This window comes from Somniosus microcephalus, unplaced genomic scaffold, assembly GCF_052327205.1.
Source record: "Somniosus microcephalus isolate GS21.2 unplaced genomic scaffold, FLI_Smic_1.0 unresolved_chr1, whole genome shotgun sequence".
Lineage (NCBI taxonomy): Eukaryota > Metazoa > Chordata > Chondrichthyes > Squaliformes > Somniosidae > Somniosus > Somniosus microcephalus.
The window spans coordinates 28,475,860-28,502,939 of record NW_028225179.1 but is presented as its reverse complement, the minus strand read 5'-3'; the positions used below and the strand labels follow the sequence as shown (position 1 = coordinate 28,502,939).

The 27,080-nt window shown below is 49.0% G+C and overlaps 1 protein-coding gene across 1 annotated transcript; it reads right to left on the bottom strand.

Moving 5' to 3' along the window:
- Nucleotides 1-1,354: 1,354 nt before the first annotated feature.
- Nucleotides 1,355-27,080, bottom strand: LOC147094547 (uncharacterized). Its single transcript, XM_085974385.1, has 3 exons — nucleotides 26,618-27,080; nucleotides 26,422-26,516; nucleotides 1,355-3,378 (listed from the first exon to the last, which is right to left on the bottom strand). The coding sequence occupies exon 3, from the start codon at nucleotides 3,267-3,269 to the stop codon at nucleotides 2,040-2,042; it is 1,230 nt and encodes a 409-aa protein (XP_085830511.1). The 5' UTR covers nucleotides 3,270-3,378; nucleotides 26,422-26,516; nucleotides 26,618-27,080; the 3' UTR covers nucleotides 1,355-2,039.

Here is a 27,080-nt window from a genome sequence, read left to right as displayed (position 1 = left end):
GACAGTGTAGAGGGAGCTTTACTCTGTATCTAACCCCGTGCTGTACCTGCCCTGGGAGTGTTTGATGGGACAGTGTAGAGGGAGCTTTACTCTGTATCTAACCCGTGCTGTACCTGCCCTGGGAGTGTTTGATGGGACAGTGTAGAGGGAGCTTTACTCTGTATCTAATCCGTGTTGTACCTACCCTGGGAGTGTTTGATGGGACAGTGTAGAGGGAGCTTTACTCTGTATCTAACCCGTGCTGTACCTGCCCTGGGAGTGTTTGATGGGACAGTGTAGAGGGAGCTTTACTCTGTATCTAACCCGTGCTGTACCTGCCCTGGGAGTGTTTGATGGGACAGTGTAGAGGGAGCTTTACTCTGTATCTAACCCCTGAGGTACCTGCCCTGGGAGTGTTTGATGGGACAGTGTATCTGGAGCTTTACTCTGTATCTAACCCGTGCTGTACCTGTCCTGGGAGTGTTTGATGGGGCAGTGTAGAGGGAGCTTTACTCTGTATCTAATCAGTGCTGTACCTGCCCTGGGAGTGTTTGATGGGACAGTGTAGAGGGAGCTTTACTCTGTATCTAACCCGTGCTGTACCTGCCCTGGGAGTGTTTGATGGGACAGTGTAGAGGGAGCTTTACTCTGTATCTAACCCGTGCTGTACCTGCCCTGGGAATGTTTGATGGGACAGTGTAGAGGGAGCTTTACTCTGTATCTAACCTATGCTGTACCTGCCCTGGGAGTGTTTGACGGGACAGTTTAGAGGGAGCTTTACTCTGTATCTAACCTGTGCTGTACCTGCCCTGGGAGTGTTTGATGGGACAGTGTAGCGGGAGCTTTACTCTGTATCTAACCCGTGCTATACCTGCCCTGGGAGTGTTTGATGGGACAGTGTAGAGGGAGCTTTACTCTGTATCTTACCCGTGATATACCTGCCCTGGGAGTGTTTGATGGGACAGTGTAGAGGGAGCTTTACTCTGTATCTAACCCGTGCTGTACCTGCCCTGGAAGTGTTTGATGGGACAGTGTAGAGGGAGCTTTACTCTGTATCTAACCCGTGCTGTACCTGCCCTGGGAGTGTTTGATGGGACAGTGTAGAGGGAGCTTTACTCTGTATCTAACACGTGCTGTACCTGCCCTGGGAGTGTTTGATGGGACAGTGTAGAGGGAGCTTTACTCTGCATCTAACCCGTGCTGTACCTACCCTGGGAGTGTTTGATGGGACAGTGGAGAGGGAGCTTTACTCTGTATCTAACCCGTGCTGTACCTGCCCTGGAAGTGTTTGATGGGACAGTGTAGCGAGAGCTTTACTCTGTATCTAACACGTGCTGTACCTGCCCTGGGAGTGTTTGATGGGACAGTGTAGAGGGAGCTTTACTCTGTATCTTACCCGTGCTGTACCTACCCTGGGAGTGTTTGATGGGACAGTGGAGAGGGAGCTTTACTCTGTATCTAACCCGTGCTTTACCTGCCCTGGGAGTGTTTGATGTTGATTCCAGGTGCTGAGAATGTTAAAATGTTCCATTCCCCCACAATGACTTCCAGAACCTCGATTGTAGTAAAACACAGAAAGTAACAGAAGCTTCTCTCCTGGACACAGATATTGAAAGGACAGGGAATGTCTGTAACAAGTCATCAATTGGCTCTCGTCTTATCTTAGAAACAAGGACTCAATCGATTGTATGTATCAAACGAAGCTGATTTATTTGTACAGAATATTAAAATGCAGCTCAGTCATTGGGGTTTTAACATCCACAAAATATAAGATGGTCACTAATAAATCCAGGAGGGAATTCAGGAGGAACTTGTTTACCCAGAGAGTGGTGAGAGTGTGGAACTCGCTACCACAGGGAGTGGTTGAGGCTAAAAGTATAGATGCATTTAAGGGGGAGCCACATGAGGGTGAAAGGGAGGCTAGAGCCGTTGGGCCAGATGGCCTGTTTCTGTGCTGCACCTTCTATGTAATACCATGAAAGGTCAAATGAAGGGAACCATCAGCTCAACAGGCTGACAGATTAACTAGCAGTACAAAATTTATAAAACATTTTCCACATTCACGTTGCCCCAGCTGCCGGCAGGGCAGAGTGAACTCGCTGGTGTCTCAGCAGGTCAGAAGACTGAGTGAATCTCTTCCCACACACAGAGCAGGTGAACGGCCTCTCCCCGGTGTGAAGACGCTGGTGTCTCAGCAGGTGAGATGACCGAGTGAATCTCTTCTCACACATGGAGCAGGTGAACGGCTTCTCCCCCGTGTGAACTCGCTGGTGAGTCAGCAGGTCAGATGACTGAGTGAATTCCTTACCACACACGGAGCAGGTGAATGGCCTCTCCCCAGTGTGAACTCGCTGGTGAGTCAGCAGGTGGGATGACTGAGTGAATCCCTTCCCACACATGTAGCAGGTGAACGGCCTCTCCCCCGTGTGAACTCGCTGGTGAGTCAGCAGGTAGGATGACTGAGTGAATCCCTTACCACACACGGAGCAGGTGAATGGCCTCTCCCCAGTGTGAACTCGCTGGTGAGTCAGCAGGTGGGATGAGTGAGTGAATCCCTTCCCACACATGGAGCAGGTGAACGGCCTCTCCCTGGTGTGAACTCGCTGGTGAGCCAGCAGGTCGGATGACCGAGTGAATCCCTTCCCGCACACAGAGCAGGTGAACGGCCTCTCTCTGGTGTGAACTCGCTGGTGTCTCAGCAGGTCGGATGACCGAGTGAATCCTTTCCCACACACGGAGCAGGTGAATGGCCTCTCCCCGGTGTGAAGGCAGTGGTGTGCCTTCAGCTCTTGGGAACTATTAAAGCTCCTCCCACAGTCACAACATTTAAAGGGTCGCTCATCAGTGTGAACAAGCTGGTGTCTCAGCAGATGGTTGGACCGAGAGAATCGCTTTCCACACACGGAGCAGGGAAACAGCCCCTCTCCAGTGTCAGCACGCTGGTGATTCATCAGATTCCCAGGACTTTTGAAGCTCTTCCCACAGCCATAACATTGAAACGGTCTCTCATCAATGTGAACGTGCTGGTGTCTCAACAGGTGGGATGACTGAGTGAATCCCTTCCCACACACGGAGCAGGTGAACGGACTGTCCCCGGTGTAACTGTGCCGACGAACCTCCGACACAGATGTGGAACTGAATCCCATCCTGTTGTCCCCACCTTTACCCGGTTTCTCCCCGGTGTGACGGTGCACGTGTCTCACCAGGTCAGGCGATCGGCTGAATCCAAGTCCACACACGGAACACGTGTGCGGTTTGTCCGCGCTGCGATCGCTGCTCTCTCCTTCCATGTGAAAAGGCCAATGATATTCAGGTCCTGATGAATCGAGCGACTCTGTCTGACCCTGACGTGATGTTTGGTCTGAGCTTCCTGTCTGTAAATGCTCCACTTCTAAAACCCTGTAAAAAGAGTGTAGAAAGAGTAAGAGGGAGAATGTTGCCTCATGTCGCCCTTTCCCAGCCCAGGGGCAGTGAAGCTGATTTTCAGGCCCCAGCTGCTGCACAAGTTGGTTAGCCTACCATCAGTAGTTGGGAAAATGCTAAAGAGTCTATTATAAAGATTGTGATAACAGGACACTTAGAAAATATCAACGGGATTAGACAAAGTCAGCACAGATTTATGAAAGGGAAATCGTGTTTGACCAACCTACTGGAGTCTTTTGAGGATGTCACTGGTAGAATAGATAAGGGAGAACCAGTGGATGTGGCGTATTTGGATTTTCAGAAGGCCTTTGATAAAGTCCCACATAAGAGGTTAGTGTGCAAAATTAAGGCAATAGGATTGGGGGTAATATACTGGCATGGATTGAAAATTGGTTGACAGACAGGAAACAGAGAGTAGGAATAAATGGGTCTTTTTCGGGGTGTCAGGCAGTGACTAGTGGGGTACCGCAGGGATCAGTGCTTGGGCCCCAGCTATTCACAATATATATCAATGATTTGGATGAGGGAACCAAATGTAATATTTCCAAGTTTGCTGATGACACGAAACTAGGTGGGATTGTGATTTGTGAGGAGGATGCAAAGAGGCTTCAAGGTAATTTAGACAAGCTGAGTGAGTGGGCAAATATCAAATCAAATCAAATCAACTTTTATTGTCATTGTTAGTGCACAAGTGCAGTACAACGAAATGTAGGCTTGCGGCTCCTGAGAGTGTACAATTTGGATTAGGACACTTAAACATTTCAACATGTTTATTTGTGGAGTTCAGTAGGATGACAGCCCTGGGAAAGAAGCTGTTCCTAAATCTGGTCGTACGGGTGCGAATGCATCTGTAGCGTCTTCCAGATGGTAGGAGGCAGATGCAGTATAATGTGGATAAATGTGAAGTTATCCACTTCAGTAGGAAAAACAGAAAGGCAGAATATTATTTAAATGGTGATAGATTGGGAAATGTTGATGTACAGAGGGACCTGGGTGTCCTTGTACACCAGTCACTGAAAGCAAACATGCAGGTGCAGCAAGCAGTTAGGATGGCAAATGGTTTGTTGGCCTTCATTGCAAGAGGATTTGAGTACAGGAGCAAGGATGTCTTACTACAGTTATACAGGGCCTTGGTGAGACCACACCTAGAGTACTGTGTGCAGTTTTGGTCTCCTGACCTAAGAAAGGATATACTTGCCATAGAGGGAGAGCAGCGAAGGTTCACCAGACTGGTTCCTGGGATGGCAGGACTGTCGTATGAGGAGAGATTGAGTTGACTAGGCCTGTATTCACTAGAGTTTAGAAGAATGAGAGAGGATCTCATTGGAACATATAAAATTCTGACAGGGCTAGACAGACTGGATGCAGGGAGGATGTTTCCCCTGGCTGGGGGGCCTAGAACGAGGGGTCACATTCTCAGAATACGGGGTAGGACATTTAGGACTGAGATGAGGAGAAATTTCTTCACTCAGAGGGTGGGGAACCTGTGGAATTCTCTACCACAGAAGGCTGTGGAGGCCAAGTCACTGAATATATTTAAGGGGATAGATAGATTTCTAGACACAAAAGGCATCAAGGGGTATGGGGAGAGAGCGGGAATATGGTATTGAGATAGAGGAACAGCCCGGATCATATTGAATGGTGGAGCAGGCTCGAAGGGCCGAATGGCCTACTCCTGCTCCTATTTTTCTATGTTTCTCTGCACTGCATACAATGCAAGTATATCCTTCCCTAAATATGGAGACCAAAACTGTCCGCAGAACTCCAGGTGTGGTCTCACCAGCGCCCTGTAAAGTTGCATCAAAACTTCCCTACTTTTATACTCCATACCCCTTGCAATAAAGGCAATTCCATTTGCTTTCCTAATTACTTGCTGTACCTGCATGCTAACTTTCAGAAGTTAGCATGCAGAAGCAACAATAAGGAGGCACATTCATAGGACAGAAACATAGAAGATAGGAGCTGGAGTAGGCCATTCGGCCCCTCGAGCCTGCTCCGCCATTCAATGAGATCATGGCTGATCATCCAAACTCAGTACCCTATCCCTGCCTTCTCCCCATATCCCTTGATCCCTTTAGCCTTAAGAAATATAACCAACTCCATCTTGAATATATTTAATGAATTGGCCTCCACTGCCTTCCGTGGTAGAGAATTCCACAGGTCCACCACTCTCTGGGTGAAGAAATTCCTCCTCATCTCTGTCCTAAATGGCTTACCCCTTATCCTTAGACTGTGACACCTGGTTCTGGACTCCCAACCATCGGGAACATCCTTCCTACATCTAGTCTGTCTAGTCCTCTTAGAATTTTATAAGTTTCAATGAGATCCCCTCTCATTCTTCTAAACTCCATCGAGTATAAGCCCAATCGACCCAATCTCTCCTCATATATCATTCCTGCCATCCCAGATATCAGTCTGGTAAATCTTCGCTGCACTCCCTCCATGGCAAGAACATCCTTCCTCAGATAAGGCGACCAAAACTGCACACAATACTCAAGATGTGGTCTCACCAAGGCCCTGTACAACTGCAGCAAGACATCCTTGTTCCTTTACTCGAACCCTCTCGCTATGAAGGCCAACATACCATTTGCCTTCTTAACCGCCTGCTGCACCTGCATGCTTACCTTCAGCGACTGGTGTACAAGGACACCCAGGTCTCGTTGCACTTCCCCTTCTCCCAATCTATTACCGCTCAGATAATAATCTGCCTTCCTGTTTTTGCCACCAAGTGGATAACCTCGCATTTATCCACGTTATACTGCATCTGCCATGCTTCTGCCCAATCGCCCAACCTGTCCAAATCATACTGGAGTTTCTCGGCATCCTCCTCACAGCACACACACCCACCCAGCTTTGTGTCGTCAGCAAACTTGGAGATATTACATCTAGTTCCCTCGTCTAGATCATTAATATATATTGTGAATAGCTGGGGTCCCAGGACCGATCCCTGCGGTACCCCACTAGTCACTGCCTGCCATTCGGAAAAAGACCCGTTTTTTCCAACTCTTTGCTTCCTGTCTGCCAACCAGTTCTCTATCCAAGTCAGTACCTTGCCCCCAATCCCATGTGCTTTAACTTTGCACGCTAATCTCTTATGCGGGACCTTATGGAAAGCCTTCTGAAAGTCCAAATACACCACATCCACTTATCTCCCTTATCTATTCTACCAGTTACAGTCAGGGTAGACAGTCAGGCTGATGGGATGAAATCTGGGTGGAGAACTGTTCATACAATCAGTTTCAAAATTCTCATCCTGGTGCAAATCCCTCCATGGCCTCACCCCCCTCCCCATCTCTATCTCCTCCAGCCACCCCCCCCCAAAGAGATCTCTGCGCTCCTCCAATTCTGCCCTCTTGAGCATCCCTGATTTTTAATCGCTCCACCATTGGCGGCCGTGCCTTCAGCTGCCTGGGCCCCGAGCTCTGGAATTCTCTCCCTAAACCTCTCCGCCTCTCTTTCTTCCTTTAAGATGCTCCTTAAAACCCACTTCTGTGACCAAGCTTTTGGCCATCTCCCCTAATATCTCCTTATGTGGCTCGGTGTCAAATTTTTTGTCTTCTCATACTCCTGTGAAGCACCTTGTGACGTTTTACTATTTTAAAGGCGCAATATAAGTACTACTTGTTGGTGTAGATTTCTGTATTGTGAACCTGTCCATTTTTAGAGACTTCAGGCTTTCTTGAACAGTCTCTCTGTTTTCTGAAGATGAAGTTTAATTCCATTTCCCCCCCCACAGTTTCCACATGTACGCTGATGACACCCAGCTCTACATCACTACCACTTCTCTCAACCCCTCCACTGTCTCTGAATGGTCAGACTGCTTGTCCGACATCCGGTTCTGGATTAGCAGAAATGTTCTCCAATTAAATATCGAAGACCGAAGCTATTGACGTATATGATATGATTGGGATTACGGAAACATGGCTCCAGGGTGACCAGGGCTGGGAACTCAACATCCAGGGGTATTCAATATTGAGGAAAGACAGGCAAAAAGGAAAAGGAGGTGGGGTAGCATTGCTGGTTAAAGAGGAGGTTAACAACAGTAAGGAAGAATATTAGCTCTGATGATGTGCAATCTGTATGGGTAGAACTGAGAAATACCAAGGGCAGAAAACATTAGTGGGAGTTGTATACAGACCCCCAAACAGTAATGCAGAGGTTGGGGATGGCATTAAAAGGGAAATTAGAGACACGTGCAATAAGGGCACAGCAGGAATCATGGGTGACTTTAATCTACATATAGATTGGTCTAAACAAATTAGTAACAATACTGTGGAGGAGGAATTCCTGGAGTGTATACGGGATGGTTTCCTGGACCAATATGTCAAGGAACCAACTAGAGATCAGGCCATCTTAGACTGGGTATTATGTAATGAGAAAGGAATAATTAACAATCTTGTTGTGCGAGGCCCCTTGGGGCATAGCGATCATAATATGATCGAATTCTTCATTAAGATGGAGAGTGAAGTAGTTGACTCAGAGTCCTGAATTTAAATAAAGGAAATTATAATGGTCTGAGGAGCGAGTTGGGTAGGATTGATTGGGGAATGTCACTCAATTTGTTCATCCCTGTTTGGTATAAAAATAAAACAAAAAAGGTGAATCAACCGTGGCTAACAAAGGAAATTAGGGATAGCATAAGATCCAAGGAGAGGAGATATAAATTGGCCAGAAAAAGCAGCAAACCTGAGGATTGGGAGTTTAGGATTCAGCAAAGGAATTAATTAAGAGGGGGAAATAGAGTATGAGAGTAAGCTTTCATGGAACATAAAAACGGACTTTAAAAGCTTCTATAGATATGTGAAGAGAAAAAGATTGGTGAAGTCAAGCATAGGTACCTTGCAGTCAGAATCAGGGGAATTTATAATGGGGAACAAAGAAATGGCAGACCAATTAAATATATACTTTGGTTCTGTCTTCACAAAGGAGGACACAAATAACCTCCCAGAGATGTCGGGGAACATAGGGTCTAATGAGAGGGAGGAATTGAAAGAAATCAGTATTTGCAGGGAAATGGTGTTAGGGAAATTGACGGGATTGAAGGCCGATAAATCCCCAGGGCCTGATAATCTACATCCTAGGGTACTTAAGGAAGTGGCCCTAGAAATTGTAGATGCATTGCTGGTCATCTTCCAAAATCCGATAGACTCTGGAACAGTTCCCATGGATTGGAGGGTAGCTAATGTTACCCCACTATTCAAAAAAGGTGGTAGAGAGAAAACAGGGAATTATAAACCGGTAAGCCTGACATCGGTAGTGGGGAAAATGCTAGAGTCCATTATAAAAGATGTAATAGCAGAGCACTTGGAAAACAGTGACAGGATCGGACAAAGTCAACATGGATTTACAAAAGGTAAATGGTGCTTGACTAATCTACTGGAATTTTTAGAGGATGTAACTGGTAAAATAGATAATGGAGAACCAGTGGATGTGGTGTATTTGGACTTTCAGAAGGCTTTCGATAAGGTCCCGCTTAAGAAATTAGCGTGCAAAGTTAAGGCACATGGGATTGGGGGCAAGGTATTGACTTGGATAGAGAACTGGTTGGCAGACAGGAAGCAAAGAGTTGGAATAAACTGGTCTTTTTCTGAGTGGCAGGCAGTGACTAGTGGGGTGCCGCAGGGGTCGGTCCGAGGACCCCAGCTGTTCACAATATATATTAATGATCTAGACGAGGGAACTAGAGGTAATATCTCCAAGTTTGCAGACGACACAAAGCTGGGTGGGCGTGTCTGCTGTGAGGAGGATGCCGAGAAACTCCAGTATGATTTGGACAGGTTGGGTGATTGGGCAGAAGCATGGCAGATGCAATATAACGTGGATAAATGCGAGGTTATCCACTTTGGTGTCAAAAACAGGAAGGCAGATTATTATCTGAATGGCAATAGATTGGGAGAAGGGGAAGTGCAACGAGACCTGGGTGTCCTTGTGCACCAGTCGCTGAAGGTAAGCATGAAGGTGTAGCAGGCGGCTAAGAAGGCAAATGGCATGTTGGCCTTTGTAGCGAGAGGGTTCGAGTACAAGAACAAGGATGTCTTGCTGCAGTTGTACAGGGCCTTGGTGAGACCACACCTTGAGTATTGTGTGCAGTTTTGGTCGCTTTATCTGAGGAAGGATGTTCTTGCCATGGAGGGAGTGCAGCGAAGATTCACCAGGCTGATACCTGGGATGGCAGGAATGACGTATGAGGAGAGATTGGGTCAACTGGGCTTATACTCGCTGGAGTTTAGAAGAATGAGAGGGGATCTCATTGAAACTTATAAAATTCTAACAGGACTAGACAGGCTAGATGTAGGAAGGATGTTCCCGATGTCGGGGAGTCCAGAACCAGGGGTCACAGTCTAAGGATAAGGGGTAAGCCATTTAGGAATGAGATGAGGAGGAATTTCTTCACCCAGAGAGTGGTGAACCTGTGGAATTCTCTACCACAGAAGGCAGTGGAGGCCAATTCATTAAATATATTCAAGAAGGAGATAGATATAGTTCTTAAAGCTAAAGGGATCAAGGGATATGGGGAGAAAGCAGGGACCGGGTACTGAATTTGGATGATCAGCCATGATCTTATTAAATGGCGGAGCAGGCTCGAGGGGCCGAATGGCCGACTCCTGCTCCTATCTTCTATGTTTCGGTCCCCGCCACAAACTCCGCTCCCTGGCCACTGACTCCATCCATCTCCCGAACAATGGGTGACCACCAGAAGGAAAAGGAGGACCAGGCAGGTAGTGCAGGAGTCCCCCCGAGTGCATCTCGCTTTGGTGAGGGCGATGGTTCCTCTGGGGAGTACAGCCAGAGCCAAGTTATCGGCACTAAGGGTGGCTCAGCTGTACCGGAGTGGGGGGAAATCAGGAAAAGCAATAGCGATAGGGGATTCGATAGTTAGGGGAACAGACAGGTGTTTCTGCAGCTGCAGATGTGACTCTAGGATGGTATAATGCCTCCCTGGTGCCAGGCTCAAGGATGTCACTGAACGGCTGCCGGACAGGTGAACAGTCAGAGGTCGCGGCCCATATCGGTACCGACGACATAGGCAGAAAGAGGAATGAGGTCCTGCAGGCAGATTTTAGGGAGCTAGGAGAGAGATTAAAAAGCAGGACCTCAAAAAGGTAGTTATATCCGGATTACTCCTGGTGCCACGTGTGAGTGAGGATAGAAACAGGAGGATAGAGCAGATGAATGCGTGGCTGGAGAGATGGTGCAGGAGGGAGGGATTTAGATTCCTGGGACATTGGGACCGGTTCTGACGGAGGTGGGACCTGTACAGGTCAGACGGGTGTAAGATTCGCGAAATTTTCATTAAATAATCACGCAGGAAAATAGGGTTAATAAAACAGCTTTATTGACCAAAGAAGCTTATACAGAGAAACCTTTGATAAAAGGGCACACAAAAATGGCCGCCAGACCTCGTGACCAGCTTCTGGGACCATTTGAATTTCTGTTACTGCAAGCCAGACAGGCTTGTGGATTGAGGGCATTAAAAGCCGGCGAAAACCAGTTTCGGGAAGCTGAAACTCATGGAACTGAGCATAAATATTGATTAGATTATAAGTACAGGACAGATTTGGGTGGCAGGATGAGACCCATCAAGAAATGAGCGGACAATTGAACGAACGCTTAAACCCATTACACTGTACAAAGAGAAGCCGTTTAACAGCCATCCAGGGCAATCTCCAGACCGATCAATATACAAACCAAGTTACGGTGACAAAGCAAAGACATTATCGGCCCAGGAAGGCCAGTTAAGCTATCACCGACTCCCGTTATGAAGACAAAACACCCCTGCAGAGAGTTCTGCCCGCCAAAATTATTACAAAGACAGGACTATGATTTGGCGGGAGATAAGAATGTTCCAAAAAAGTATAACTGTGAATTGAGTAAAGTCCAAGGACGCTTGGGGACAGACTCTTCGGTTAAACGGCACTTCGGTTCGGAACGTGTTCAGTGTTCGGCCAGGCAAGGCCCGGCCACGACGAGAAGAATTCGGCTTGGAAGCCAGCTCGGCTAGGAAAGGCCCAGCCACGACGGGAAGAAGACGAGGGAGGCCCGGGTACTTTTGTCGGGAGATCATCGACGACCCAGGCCGGAGAAGAAGACACTCAGGTCCCGGAGCCCAGGATCCAGTTCTTCAACATCACATCGGTAACGGATTCATCCGTGTGCATCCAGTTCTTAAACATCACATCGGAAACGGATCCATCCGTGGCGAGCGCTCACCAAGGCTGTGCCGGCTGCCTACATCGCAGGAGAACCAAGAGGAAAACAAGCTGCGCCAGAAGCTTCCAAACCCACGTGACGACGGAAAGCTGTGTCGAAAGGCTGCAAAGCCCTTTTCGCAATTCTTAAAGTGGTGAGCATGATCCCGGGTCCCTCAAATCGAAACTTAGTTAGGTTTAGGGGAGGGGGTTAAGGGTAATTGTAATGTGTTACCCCTTTCACGATGTGCCGTGTGTTCCCCATTTCTATAGAGTTAAGTTTATAGATGTGTGCATGCTTGTAGTTGCTTTAATCTGTGCATATGACATGTATTTTATAATGCTGCAAACTGTTCAATAAAGGCATCCATTTCGTGCTATTCGACCTGGTCTATTGAGTTTTTCTGCACTACAGCTCCCTGCACCTAAGTCCAAGGTCTAGAACCGTAGGGGCGAGTGGGTCGAACCACTCACGGGTAATTATTGCAAGAAGCCTGGCAGGAGACCAGAGCAAGCAAGAGAAACCCCCTACACAGGTTACACCTCAACAGAGCCGGGACCAATATCCTCGCTGGGGGGTTTGCTGGTGCTGTTGGGGAGGGTTTAAACCAATTGAGCAGGGGGATGGGCACCAGGATGGCTATGATAATTTGACCCTTAGTGTTAGGGGGATTAAATACGTGGGGTTACGGGGATAGGGTGGGATATGTGTTGGTGTAGGGGTTACAGGGATCGGGTGGGATATGTGTCGGTGCAGGCTCGATGGGCCGAAATGGCCTCTATCTGCACTGTGGGGTTTCTGTGATTCTGTGATGTAGCAATAGCCAGGACAAACATGGTGCACAAAAGAGTGGGAGATACAAAGAGCACTAGAGTAAGAAATAGTACGGTATTAGGTGGGATCAGTCTAAGAAAATACTGTGGCAGAGCCACCAAGAGACTCTTGCAGTAATATATATATAATTGCTTTTAACAGGGGTTCGTTACCTTTAATTGTTTGCTTTGTATAAATAGCGCAGGTTCGGTAAAATGTCGATCCAGCGCGATGACGTCATCACGCAGGTCACGTGACGTTCCCAACGGCGGGAAACGTGATGACATCAGAGGGGGGAGGCGTTCTCTCTCTGTCCTCGTGGAACCAGTTTGAGTACAGACCTGTTTAGACTTTCTCCTGCGTTTTTGTTTGAAACTTTTACCAGTTTGCATTAAACCTCATTTGGTTAGCTGATAGTCTCGATCTCAGTACTTTCGTTAAGAATTTGACAATTCCTACAATACAAGAATTTTACAGTGCATGTATTTAAACGCACAAAGTGTACTAAGTAAGGTTGGTGAGCTGCAGGCACTAATTGCCACATGGGAATGTGATGTGGTGATAACGGAGACCTGGCTCAAAAAAGGGCAGGATTAGGTATTAAAAATTCCTGGATATCAGGTGTTCAGGAAAGATAGGGAAGGAAAGAAAGGTTGTGGTGGTGTGGCAGTATTGATTAAAGGAGTATATTATAGTGCTCCTTGAAAAAGCCTCCTTGAAAAAGTGCAGCAACCCCACCGACACCTGGGAATCCCTGGCCCAAGACCGCACAAAGTGGAGGAGAAGCATCCGGGAAGGCGCCGAACACTGAGTCTCTTCACCGGGAGCAAGTAGAAGCCAAGCACAGGCAGCGCACGTCAACCCAAGCACCCCACCCACCCGCCCCTTCAACCACCGTCTGCCCCACCTGTGACAGAGACTGTAGGTCCCACATTGGACTCATCAGTCACCGAGAACTCATTTTTAATGTGGAAACAAGTCATCCTCGGTTCCGAGGGACTGCCTAAGAAGGAAGAAGGAGAATATTACAGTGCTGGAGAGAGAGGATGTCCTGGAGAGATCAAGGGCAGAATCTATTTGGTTTGAGTTAAGAAACAATAGAGGTGCCATTACACTACTACGTGTATTCTATAGGCTACCGACTAGTGGGGACAATATGGAGGAGCACATTTGCAGGGAAATTGCAGAGAGATGCAAGAACAATAGAATAGTGATAATGGGGTACTTCAATTATCCTAATATAGACTGGGATAGTAATAGTGTAAAGGGCAGACAGTGGGAAGAATTTCTGAAGTGTGTTCAGGAGAACCTTCTTGATCAGTACGTTTCCGGACCAACGAGGAAGGAGGCATTGCTGGATCTGGTTCTGGGGAATGAGGTGCGTCAGGTGAATCAAGTTTCAGTAGGGGAATATTTAGGGAAGAGTGATCATAATATCATAAGGTTTAGGTTAGCTCTGGAAAAGGACAGGGAGCAATCTAGAGTCAAAATACTTAACTGCAAGGGGGCCAATTTCAGTGGGATGAGAACAGAGCTGGCCCGGGTAAATTGGAATCTATGATTGGCAGGCAAAACTGTAATCGAACAATGGGCTGCCTTTAAAGATGAGATGGTTCAGGTACAGTCGCGGTACATTCCCACGAGGGGGCAAGGTAGGGCAAATAAAACCAGAGCTCCCTGGATGACAAAAGACATAGAGAGTAAGAAAGCAGAAAAAAGGGGGCGTATGACAGATGTCAGGTTGAGAATACATAGAAACATAGAAGATAGGAGCAGGAGTAGGCCATTCGGCCCTTCGAGCCTGCTCCGCCATTCAATGAGATCATGGCTGATCATTCAAATTCAGTACCCTGTCCCTGCCTTCTCCCCATATCCCTTGATCCCTTAAGCCTTAAGAAATATATCCAACTCTTTCTTGAATATATTTTATGAACTGGCCTCCACCGCCCTCTGTGGCAGAGAATTCCACAGGTTCACCACTCTCTGGGTGAAGAAATTCCTCCTCATTTCAGTCCTAAATGTCCTACCCCTTATCCTTAGACTATGACCCCTGGTTCTGGACTCCCCGACCATCGGGAACATCCTTCCAGCATCTAGTCTGTCTAGGCCTGACAGAATTTTAGAGGTTTCGATGAGATCCCCTCTCAATCTTCTAAACTCCAGTGAGTATAAGCCCAATCGACACAATCTCTCCTCATACGTCATTCCTGCCATCCCAGGTATCAGCCTGGTGAATCTCCGCTGCACTCCTTCCATGGCAAGAACGTCCTTCCTCAGATGAGGCGACCAATACTGCACACAATACTCAAGGTGCGGTCTCACCAAGGCCCTGTACAACTGTAGCAAAACATCCTTGTGCCTGTACTCGAACCCTCTTGCTATGAAGGCCAACATACCATTTGCCTTCTTAACTGTCTGCTGCACCTGCATGCTTACCTTCAGCGACTGGTGCACAAGAACACCCAGGTCTCTTTGCACTTCCCCTTCTCCCAATCTATTGCCATTCAAATAATAATGTGCCTTCCTGTTTTTGCCACCAAAGTGGATAACCTCACATTTATCCACATTACAGTGCATTTGCCATGTTTCTGCCCAATCACCTAACCTGTCCAAATCGTACTGGAGTTTCATGACATCCTCCTCGCAGCATACCCTCCAACCCAGCTTTGTGTCGTCTGCAAATTTGGAGATATTACATCCAATTCCCTCGTCCAGATCATTAATATATATTGTGAACAGCTGGGGTCCTAGGACCGATCGGTACCCCACTAGTCACTGCCTGCCACTTGGAAAACGACCCGTTTATTCCAACTCTTTGCTTTCTGTCCGCCAACCAGTTCTCTATCCAAGTCAATACCTTGCCCCCAATCCCATGTGCCTTAATTTTGCACGCTAATCTCTTATGCGGGACCTTATCGAAAGCCTTCTGAAAGTCCAAATACACCACATCCACTGGTTCTCCCTTATCTATTTTACCAGTTACATCCTCAAAAGATTCCAGTAGATTAGTCAAGCATGATTTACCTTTTGTAAATCCATGTTGACTTTGTTCGATCCTGTCACTGCTTTCCAAGTGCTCTGCTATTACATCTTTTATCATGGACTCTAACATTTCCCCCACTACCGATGTCAGGCTTACCGGTCTATAATTCCCCGCTTTTTCTCTGCCACCTTTTTTGAATAGTGGGGTAACATTATCTACCCTCCAATCCATGGGTACTGTTCCAGAGTCTATCGAGTTCTGGAAGATGACCAGCATTGCATCTACTATTTCTAGGGCCACTTCCTTAAGTACCCTGGGATGTAGATTATCAGGCCCTGGGGATATATCGGCCTTCAGTTCCATCAATTTTCCTAACACCATTTCCCTACAAATACTGATTTCTTTCAGTTCCACCCTTTCATCAGACCCTATGTTCCCCGGTATTTCTGGCAGGTTATTTGTGTCCTCCTTTGTGAAGACAGAACCAAAATATGTATTTAGTTGGTCTGCCATTTCTTTGTTCCCCATTATAAATTCCCCCGATTCTGACTGCTAGGGACCTACGCTTGACTTCACCAATCTTTCACTCTTCACATATCTATAAAAGCTTTTACAGTCAGTTTTTATGTTCCCAGCAAGCTTACTCTCATATTCTATTTTCCCTTTCTTAATTAATCCCTTTGTCCTCCTTTGTTGAATCCTGAACTGCTCCCAATCCTCAGGATTATTGCTTTTTCTGGCCAATTTGTATGTCCTCTCCTTGGATCTTGTGCTATCCCTAATTTCCCTTGTTACCCACGGTTGAGTCACCTTTATTGTTTTATTTTTATGCCAAACTGGGATGAACAACTTCGGTAGTTCATCCATTCGGTCTTTGAATGTTTGCCATTGCCTATCCACCATCAACCCTTTGAGTGCCATTCCCCAATCAATCCTACCCAACTCGCTCCTCAGACCATCGTAGTTTCCTTTATTTAAATTGAGGACCCTTGTTTCTGAGTCAACTACTTCATTCTCCATCTTAATGAAGAATTCGATCATATTATGATCACTCCGACCCAAGGGGCCTCGTACAACAAGATTGCTAATTAATCCTTTCTCGTTACATAATACCCAGTCTAAGATGGCCTGATCTCTGGTTGGTTCCTCGACATATTGGTCCAGGAAACCATCCCGTAAACACTCCAAGAATTCCTCCTCCACAGTATTGTTGCCAATTTGGTTAGCTCAATCTATATGTAGATTAAAGTCACCCATGATGACTGCTGTGTCCTTATTGCACGCTTCTTTAATTTCCCTTTTAATGCCATCCCTAACCTCCGCCTTACTGTTTGGGGGTCTATATACCACTCCCACTAATGTTTTTTTCCCCTTGGTATTTCTCAATTCTACCCATACAGATTCCACATCATCAGAGCTAATATCCTTCATTACAATTGTGTTAATCCCTTCTTTAACCAGTAATGCTACCCCACCTCGCTTTCCTTTTTGCCTATCTTTCCTGAATATCGAATACCCCAGTCTTGGCCATCCTTGAGCCACGTTTCCGTTATCCCAACCAAATCATATTAGTTTACCTCTATTTGTGCAGCCAATTCATCCACCTTATTACAAATGCTCCTCGCATTAAGACACTCTGGGCCAGATTTTCAGTATCGGCAGTTTTGGGGCGCTAACCTTAGCGCCCGCCCAAAGTTAGCGCCCGCCCCAAAGTAGCGCCCCGTTGCCGGAAATTCAGTGGATTCGCCCTAAGAGGTTGGTGGAGCGCTAAAAGAGGCGTTCCACAACTATCTTTAGGTGCTAAGCCGGCGGTCCAGAGGGATAGCGCCCAGGCGGGGCGCAGCGCGGGTGCGGTCATTTTTGGACTGGCAGCAGACCCCGTGGCGCCGACCAGCTCTTAAGGGGGAAGGGGCGAATTGTTCTGCTGCCACACCCTGCACACTGCAGCCTTGCAAAGAGGCCTCAACACTGCTGCTCAGCCCCAGGGAGTCATGGCAACGCCAGATTAGGCCCGTGAGCGTGCCCTGCGCTTCTCAGAGGGTGATCTGGACATAATGGTCACAGCTCTGCAGCTGAGGTGCAAGATCTTGTTCCCAGAGAATGGGAGGAATCCAACCCACCACGACTACACCAAAGCCTGGAAGCAGATCGCCCAGAGGGTGATGTTCACCGGCGATGCCCCCAGGACCCACAATGTCGTAAAAAATGCAACGACCTGACCAGGATTGTCAGGGTGAGTACCCTTTCCAGTCTCCTCCTCATTCTTGCATGTACACCTCACATGATGGACAAAGGGAGCTGAAAGTCGTAATGGCCAGCCCTCAGCCAGCAGCATTGGGACAGTCATGAGCATCAATTGGCCATTCGGCACTCTACACTCTGGCCAAGCTATTCCACCATGGGAGGCAGTGCACACTACATCAGGGCTTCACTCTGTCCAAGCAATTCCACCATGGGAGGCTGTGCACACTACATCAGGGCTACACTCTGTCCAAGCTATTCCACCATGGGAGACAGTGCACACTACATCAGGGCTACACTCTGTCCAAGCTATTCCACCATGGGAGGCAGTGCACACTACATCAGGGCTTCACTCTGGCCAAGCTATTCCACCATGGGAGGCAGTGCACACTACATCAGGGCTTCACTCTGTCCAAGCTATTCCACCATGGGAGGCTGAGCACACTACATCAGGGCTACACTCTGTCCAAGCTATTCCACCATGGGAGGCAGTGCACACTACATCAGGGCTACACTCTGTCCAAGCTATTCCACCATGGGAGGCAGTGCACACTACATCAGGGCTTCACTCTGGCCAAGCTATTCCACCATGGGAGGCTGTGCACACTACATCAGGGCTACACTCTGTCCAAGCTATTCCACCATGGGAGGCAGTGCACACTACATCAGGGCTTCACTCTGGCCAAGCTATTCCACCATGGGAGGCAGTGCACACTACATCAGGGCTACACTGCGCACTTACAGCCCGTCCTTTCTCTTGCAGGCTAAAGTAGCCTATAATCGCCAGGCCCGTGCCAGGGGTGGCCGCGCCAAGCTGCAGAAGCTCACTCGGCTGGAGGAGCGCGTGTGTGTGCTCATGGGAGCCCGTGTGATCGTCCCCACAGCGTGCGGAGTAGCCGACCCTCCACTGCCCGGCAATGGTAAGGACCTCACCTTTTGGCCCTCTCACGTCGCACTGGCCCATCCGAGCTACCTTCTTTGCCACTGTCCCACCAATGCGCTGAATGCCACCAGTCCTAACTCCCTCGCTGATGCCGTCTCCTCACTCTGAAGCAAATCTTGTGCATTCCTGCTTTCAGCTGGTGACGACCAGGACCCTGAAGCTGCCAGTGACACCACCTCCGAGCAGGAGGAGGAGGAGGAGGAAGAGGAGCAAGCCGGACCATCGGAGGAACACTCACGTCCTGCAGGAGAGGAGGAAATGCTTGGCACCTCCTCACTGGACGAGTGCCTGGAGGAACTGTCGCAGGGGAATGCAGCTTCTGGGACCAGTGGCGTCAAGCCACCCAGGAGCCGTGCACGTGGCCCGCGGCCATCCCCCCAAAGAGGGGAAGGATCGGAGGGGAGTGCTGCTAATCGGCACACTCGCCGCCACCAACGTGGCAAGGGCTCCCCAGCGGGAGAGTCGCGACTCCAGTCCGGACACCTTCACCTCGGAGGAGGTGCGGAAGCTGGATAAGATGGCCGAGGATTTGGACCGGCGCCACACAGAGCTCATGAGTGTGGTGGGGCGCATGCCTGAGGCCATCGAGTCGCTGGCGACCAGTGTGCGCGAGATCGGGGCAGCAACTGCCGCGAGTGGCGGCATGCTGACTGATGCCATCAAGACCCTGGCGGATGTGATGCGGGCGCACACCAGGACAACAGGGGCACTCATTGCTGTCACACGTGCTGTCTCAGGCAGGCATCGCCAGGGCAGCCACCGCGCTGGACCATCCCAGCGAGCCGCCCCTCGGCTGATTGTTGCGGATCCTGCAGTGCGGGCCCGGCCGAGTGCCAGCGCGCCACAGCACCAGCCAGCGCATCCCATACGCCAGCTGGCCCACATTGCACCATCCGTTGCCGCCGTTCCCCCACTGGGGCGTCAAGGGCAAGCGGCTGCAGCTGATGGTGGCCAGGCTCAGGTGGGCCACTCAGCAGACGGCCCCTCGAGGCCCAAACGCCATGTAGGCTGCCCTCCAGCGGCATCTGGCGGAAGGGCATCTTAGCCTCAGGCGCCTTCCCCCAGCCTCGCAGCAGCCACTGGGCAGAGCTTGCGAAGGAGCAGCAGGCCGGGCAGGGGAGGCAAAATGCTGGGCAAGGTCTTGCCCTCGCGGGCCACTCAGTAGAGGGTGTGGCCAGCTTTCCTTTTATATGGCGGTGGCCATCTTTATTTTGCCCATGGTTGTTTTGTTGGAGGGCTTATTTTTTGCGTTAGGCCGACGTTGCGGCCCGGTTTGAAGAAATGTGGAGTGACTCCTCCCCAGTTTGTGGGAGTGAGTCGTTTGTTGGGCTTTTTGTGGGGCCCGTTTATTGTTTTTGGGGATTTATGTGGGAAGGGGTTTTCATTTTTGTGTAATAAATAATTATCTTTATTCATGCAGTCTCCATGGCTGTTCTTCTTAGTGTTTGTTGGCTTCGCCGGCTGAGGGCTTGCGGAGCAGCTGCATTCATCTTCCCTCATGGCCCCAAGGCATTCCCTGACAGGGGGCTTAGAAGTACCGTGTAATAAGGTTGCGTCGCGCGGTCCTTGGCCCTGGTCGCTCCCTCCTGGGAACGTACTCCTGCTCCTCCTCCTCCTCCTCATGCTCCTCCTGCTCCTCCTCCTGAGGTGCTGCTCCAACGTCAGGTGGCAGTGCCTGAGTCCTGCGGATAGCCAGGTTGTGTAGCATGCAGCAAACCACCACAAATTGGGAGACCCGGTCCGGCGAATACTGGAGAGCTCCTCCGGAGCGATCAAGGCAGCGGAACCGCTGCTTGAGGACCCCAATAGTTGCTCGATGATGTTGCGGGTGGTTTGATGGCTCTCGTTGTAGGCCTCTTCAGCAGCGGTCCTGGGCGCGCGGAGCGGGGTCATGAGCCAGGTGCACAAAGGATAGCCTTTGTCCCCGAGTAGCCATCCTCTTGGGGGAGGCTGTGGCTGGAACATGTCATGCACAGTACTCTGCCGCAGGATAAAGGCATCGTGGCTGCTGCCTGGGAAGCTGGCATTGACAGCCATGATGCGCTGCTTGTGGTCACACACCAGCTGCACATTCAGAGAATGGTAGCCCTTCCTGTTGCGATACTACTCACCATGCTCCAGAGGGGCCCGCAAAGCCACATGCATACAGTCAATGGCGCCTTGCACCAAGGGGAAGTCCCCGAGTCTGGAAAATCCCCATGCGCGCTGATGCTGGCTCTCCAGGGCCATGGGGAAGGAGATGAATTGGCTTCTCCTTCTGAACAGTGCTTCGGTCACCTGGCGGATGCAGCGACGCGCACCGTACTGGGAGATGTTTGCTATGTCCCCAGCAGCGTATTGGAAGGAGCCGGTGGCATAGAAGTTCAATGCCACCGTCACCTTCACTTCCACCGACAGAGACGTCCTGCACCTGAGCTTTGGCTGCAGATCTCCGCGAAGCAGGTGGCAGATCTCTGCAATCACCTCCTTTTGGAATCGGAGCCTTTTAACACATCGCGCGGCACTCATGTTTAGGTAGGAGCGCTGCTGGCGGTATAGCCTGACTGGGTAAGGCCTACGTGGCCGATGCCTGTAGCCCCCTCTGCCTCTAGCCAGGGCTGCCCTTCTCACAATGCGTCTGCGAGCCCTACGGACATGGAGCTGCAGCTCCGCGTTGGCACCCCATGCAACCCCCATCAAATCCTGGCAAACACTCAAATTTCCAAAAGGCCACTTGCAGCGCTCTGGCCCGAGTCCAAAAATACCTGAGCTCTTGCTGCTTGAAACCAGTTAGCTATCCTCCTTGTTGTGTCTCCAGAAATGCGTTGCACAAGAGTGTTTGCTGAAAAATGGCTGGCCTTTATACTGGAGAGCACGTCCCCTTTAATTTGCACACCCCGGGGCCCGCGCTGGTTGTGTTGCGTTCCTTTTTTCAAATGCTCCGGCCGCCAGCCGCACAATGGGATGGTCCGACTAAAGTTTGGAATTGGGGCGGCCAAAGGGCATTGCACGAGGATGTGACGTCATTTTCTGCGCGCGCATCCGGGCGGGCGCTAAACTTTGCGCCGGCGCTAACGGGCAACGTAATTTGGGGCGGGGCGCAAACTGCGCTGCGCACGGGCACTACACGCATAGCGCCCGAAAATCACTTCTCTTAAGGCGCTAACTGCTGGCACAAGCAACTGAAAATCTAGCCCATAGCCTTCAGGCTTGTTTTTTTAACGCTCTTAGGCCTATTAGAATTATTATTTACTGTGGCCATGTTTGATTTAAACCGTTGATTTCTCTGGCTGCCACTTTTGTTTTTCTCCTTCCAATCTTTTGCTTTTATCCTTGTTTCCCTTTCCTCTGTCTCCCTGCTCAGGTTCCCAACCCCCTTCCATTCTAGTTTAAACCCTCCCCCACAGCACTAACAAACATACCCCCTAGGACATCGGTTCCAGCCCTGCCCAGGTGCAGACCGTCCGGTTTGAACTGGTCCCACCTCCCCCAGAACCGGTTCCAATGCCCCAGGAACTTGAATCCCTCCCCCTGGCACCATTCCTCAAGCCACATATTCATCTGAAGTATCCTTCTATTTCTACTCTGAATTGCACGTAGCAATGGTAGCAATCCTGAGATTACTACCTTTGAGGTCCTGTTTTTTAATTTACCTCCTAACTCCCTATATGCCGCTTTTAGGACCTCATCCCGCTTTTTACCTACATCGTTGGTGCCTATATGCACCACGACAACTGGCTGTTCACCCTCCCCTTCCAAGATGTTCTGCAGCCGCTCGGAGACATCCTTGACCCTTGCACAAGTGAGAACCAGGCTGAATACAGAAAGTTCAGAGGGGAAGTGAAAAAAGAAATAAGAACAAAGAGAGTATGAGAATAGACTGGCAGCTTACATAAAAAGAAATCTGAAAGTCTTCTATAAGCATATAAATAGTAAACGGGTAGTAAGAGGAGGGGTGGGGCCGATTAGGGACCGAAAAGGAGACCTACGCATGGAGGCAGAGGGTAAGGCTGAGGTACTAAATCAGTACTTTGCATCTGACTTCACCAAGGAAGAAGATGCTGCCATGGACATAGTGAAGGAGGAGGTAGAGGAGATACTGGATGGGCTAAATTTTGATAAAGAGGAGGTACTAGAAACGCTGGTTGTACTTAAAGTGGATAAGTGACCATGACTGGATGGGATGCATCCTATGATGCTGAGGGAAGTAAAAGGTGGAAATTGCAGAGGTAGCGACCATAATCTTCCAATCCTCCTTGGATACGGGGGTGGTGCCAGAGGACTGGAGAATTGCAAATGTTACACCCTTGTTCAAGAAAGGGTGTAAGGATAAACCCAGCAACTACAGGCCAGTCAGTTTAACCTTGGTAGTGGGGAAGCGTTTAGAAACGATAATCCGGGACAAAATTAACAGTCACTTGGATAAGTGTGAATTAATTAAGGGAAGCCAGCATGGATTTGTTAAAGGCAAATCGTGTTTAACCAACTTGATGGAGTATTTTAATGATGTAACGGAGAGGGTTGATGAGGACAATGCGGTTGATGTAAGTCTGATATCGGTAGTGGGGAAAATGCTAGAGTCCATTATAAAAGATGTAATAGCAGAGCACTTGGAAAACAGTGACAGGATCGGACAAAGTCAACATGGATTTACAAAAGGTAAATCGTGCTTGACAAATCTACTGGAATTTTTTGAGGATGTAACTGGTAGAATAGATAAGGGAGAACCAGTGGATGTGGTGTATTTGGACTTTCAGAAGGCTTTCGATAAGATCCCGCATAAGAGATTAGCGTGCAAAGTTAAAGCACACGGGATTGGGGGCAAGGTACTGTCTTGGATAGAGAACTGGTTGGCAGACAGGAAGCAAAGAGTTGGAATGAATGGGTCTTTTTCAGAGTGGCAGGCAGTGACTAGTGGGGTACCACAGCGATCGGTCCTTGGACCCCAGCTATTCACAATATATATTAATGATCTAGACGAGGGAACTAGATGTAATATCTCCAAGTTTGAAGACGACACAAAGCTGAGTGGGCGTGTGTGCTGTGAGGAGGATGCCAAGAAACTCCAGTATGACTTGGAAAGGTTGGGTGATTATACTGCATTTGCCATGCAGCTGCCCAATGTGGATAAATGTGAGGTTATCCACTTTGGTGGCAAAAACAGGAAGACAGATTAATATCTGAATGGCAATAGATTGGGAAAAGGGCAAGTTCAACAAGACCTGGGTGTCCTTGTGCACCAGTCACTGAAGGTGCGCATGCAGGTGCAGCAGGCGGTTAAGAAGGCAAATGGTATTTTGGCCTTCATAGCAAGAGGGTTCGAGTACAGGAGCAAGGAAGTCTTGCTGCAGTTGTACAGGGCCTTGGTGAGAACACACCTTGAGTATTGTGTGCAGTTTTGGTCGCCTTATCTGAACAAGGATGTTCTTCCCATGGAGGGAGTGCAGCTAAGATTCACCAGACTGAAACCTGGGATGGCAGGAATGACATATGAGGAGAGATTGGGTCGATTGGGCTTATACTCGCTGGAGTTTAGAAGAATGAGAGGGGATCTCATTGAAACTTATAAAATTATAACAGGACTAGACAGACTAGATGCAGGAAGGATGTTCCCGATGGTCGGGGAGTCCAGAACCAGGGGTCACAGTTTAAGGATAAGGCGTAAGCCATTTAGGTCTGAGATGAGGAGGAATTTCTTCACCCAGAGAGTGGTGAACCTGTGGAATTCTCTACTGCAGAAGGCAGTTGAGGCCAATTCATTAAATATATTCAAGAAGGAGTTAGATATATTTCTTAAGGCTAAAGGGATCAAGGGATACGGGGAGAAAGCAGGGACAGGGTACTGAGTTTGGATGATCAGCCATGATCTCATTGAGTGCCGGAGCAGGCTCGAGGGGCCGAATGGCCTACTCCTGCTCCTATCTTCTATGTTTCAATGATGTGGTGTACATGGACTTCCAAAAGGCATTTGATAAAGTGCCCCAGCCATGGGCTTCAACTTTGCTGGCAAGCCCATTACTAAAAGGGACAGTGGCTGCATGGATATGAAATTGGCCTAGTGACAGGAAACAGAGAGCAGTGGTGAACGGTTGTTTTTCGGACTGGAGGAAGGTACACAGTGGCGTTCCCCAGGTGTTGGTTCTAGGACCACTACTTTTCTTGATATGTTCTGGATGAGCAAATATTTTCTCCAATTAAATATTGGGAAGACCGAAGCCATTGTTTTCGGTCCCCGCCCCAAACTCCGTTCCCTAGCCACTGACTCCATCCCTCTCTCTAACATCTGTCTGCGGCTGAACCACACTGTTCGCAACCTTGGTGTCATATTTGACCCTGAAATGAGCTTCTGACCACATATCTGCAGCATAACAAAGACCGCCTACTTCCACCTCGGTAACATCGCTCCGTAACATCGCCTCAGCTCATCCGCTGCTGAAACCCACATCCAGGCCTTTGTTACCTCTAGACTTGACTATTCCAACGCACTCCTGGCTGGCCTCCCACGTTCCATCCCACGTAAACTTGAGGTCATCCAAAACTCTGCTGCCCGTGTCCTAACTCGCACCAAGTCCCGTTCACCCATCACCCCTGCTCGCTGACCTACATTGGCTCCTGGTTAAGCAACGCCTCGATTTCAAAATTCTCATCCTTGTTTTCAAATCCCACTGTGGCCTCGCCCCTCCCTATCTCTGTAATCTCCTCCAGCCCCACAATCCCCCAAGATATCTGCGCTCCTCTAATTCTGCCCTCTTGAGCATCCCTGATTATAATCACTCAACCATTGGTGGCCGTGCCTTCTGTTGCCGGGGCCCTAAGCTCTGGAATTCCCTCCCTAAACCTCTCCACCTCGCTACCTCTCTTTCCTCCTTGAAGACGCTCCTTAAAACCTACCTCTTTGACCAAGCTTTAGGTCACCTGTCCTAATTTCTCCTTATGTGGCTCGGTGTCAAATTTTTTGTCTTAAAATCCTCCTGTGAAGCGTCTTGGGACGTTTTACTATGTTAAAGGCGCTATAGAAATACAAGTTGTTGTTGATATATATCAATGACTTGGACGTGGGTGTACAGGGCACTATTTCAAAATTTGCAGATGACACAAAACTTGGAAGTATAGTGAACAGTGAGGATGATAGAGATAGACTTCAAGAGGATATAGACAGACTAATAGAGAGGGTTCGAGTACAGGAACAAGGATGTCTTGCTGCAGTTGTACAGGGCCTTGGTGAGACCGCACCTTGAGTATTGTGTGCGGTTTTGGTCGCCTTATCTGAGGAAGGATGTTCTTGCCATGGAGGGAGTGCAGCGAAGATTCACCAGGCTGATACCTGGGATGGCAGGAATGACGTATGAGGAGAGATTGGGTTGATTGGGCTTATACTCGCTGAAGTTTAGAAGAATGAGAGGGGATCTCATTGAAACTTATAAAATTCTGACAGGACTGGACAGACTAGATGCAGGAAGGATGTTCCCAATGGTCGGGGCGTCCAGAACCAGGGGTCACAGTCTAAAGATAAGGGGTAAGCCATTTAGGACAGAAATGGAGGTGGAATTTCTTCACCCAGAGAATGTATTCAATCTTTCCTTGCAGCTGAAATTCTCTAGTCCTGGCAACATCCTCGTAAATCTCCCGTCTCGAGCAGTCACATCTTTCCTGCAATGGGGACGACCAGAACTGCACGCGGTGGCCTAACTGGTGTTTTTGTACAGTTCAAGCAGAACCTCCCTGCTATTACATGATAGAGAGAGAGGCACTGCCCCTTTAAATACCTGGGGGGGCACCCTTTCCCCTTTAAATGGCCAAGCAATTGTTTTTGTTGAAAAGGGGCCGCAGTCCCCTTTGACTCACCCCCCCACCCACCACAAATACTCACAAGAGAGAGAGAGAGAGAGAGGAGGAAGATGCTGGTCTTTGTCTCTTTAAAAGTGGCTGCCCACCAAAATGTTCACAGCACCAGGGCTCTTTGTTCTGGATAAAAGGGAAAAAGAGAAAAGGTTCACTTATTTTTAAATGAATTCAATTGATGAATAGCCTTGCAATAAAGGTAATGCAAAGGAATAAACACTCACAAGCTGGGTTTTTATCCACCTCCTCCTCCCCTTCCCTTCCCTTTAACAGCTCCTGCAGACAATGAAAGCAGGAAATAACAACAGAAAATGCTGGAAAAATTCAGCAGGCCAGGCAACATCCATGGACAGAAATTAGAGTGACGTTTCGGGACTAACCCTTTTTCAAACTGGAAAGGAAATAAAATAAATAGGAAATGAACGCGGCCTGCAGCCTACCGAGGTCCCGCCCCCCCATTGCTTGGAGGACCGTCAGCCCGTCCGGGCCTCCCAGCGTTTTCCGCGCTCCTGATTGGCGGGCGGCTCGCGTCAATCAACCCCCCACCGCTTACGAGCTGACGCATGCACACAACGCCCAGTGGTCGGTTGGATCGGCGCGCGCAGCCCACCGAGGTCCCGCTCCCCTCTCGCGCCGCCATTGCTTGGAGGACCGTCAGCCCGCCCGGTTCTCCCAGCGTTTTGCGCG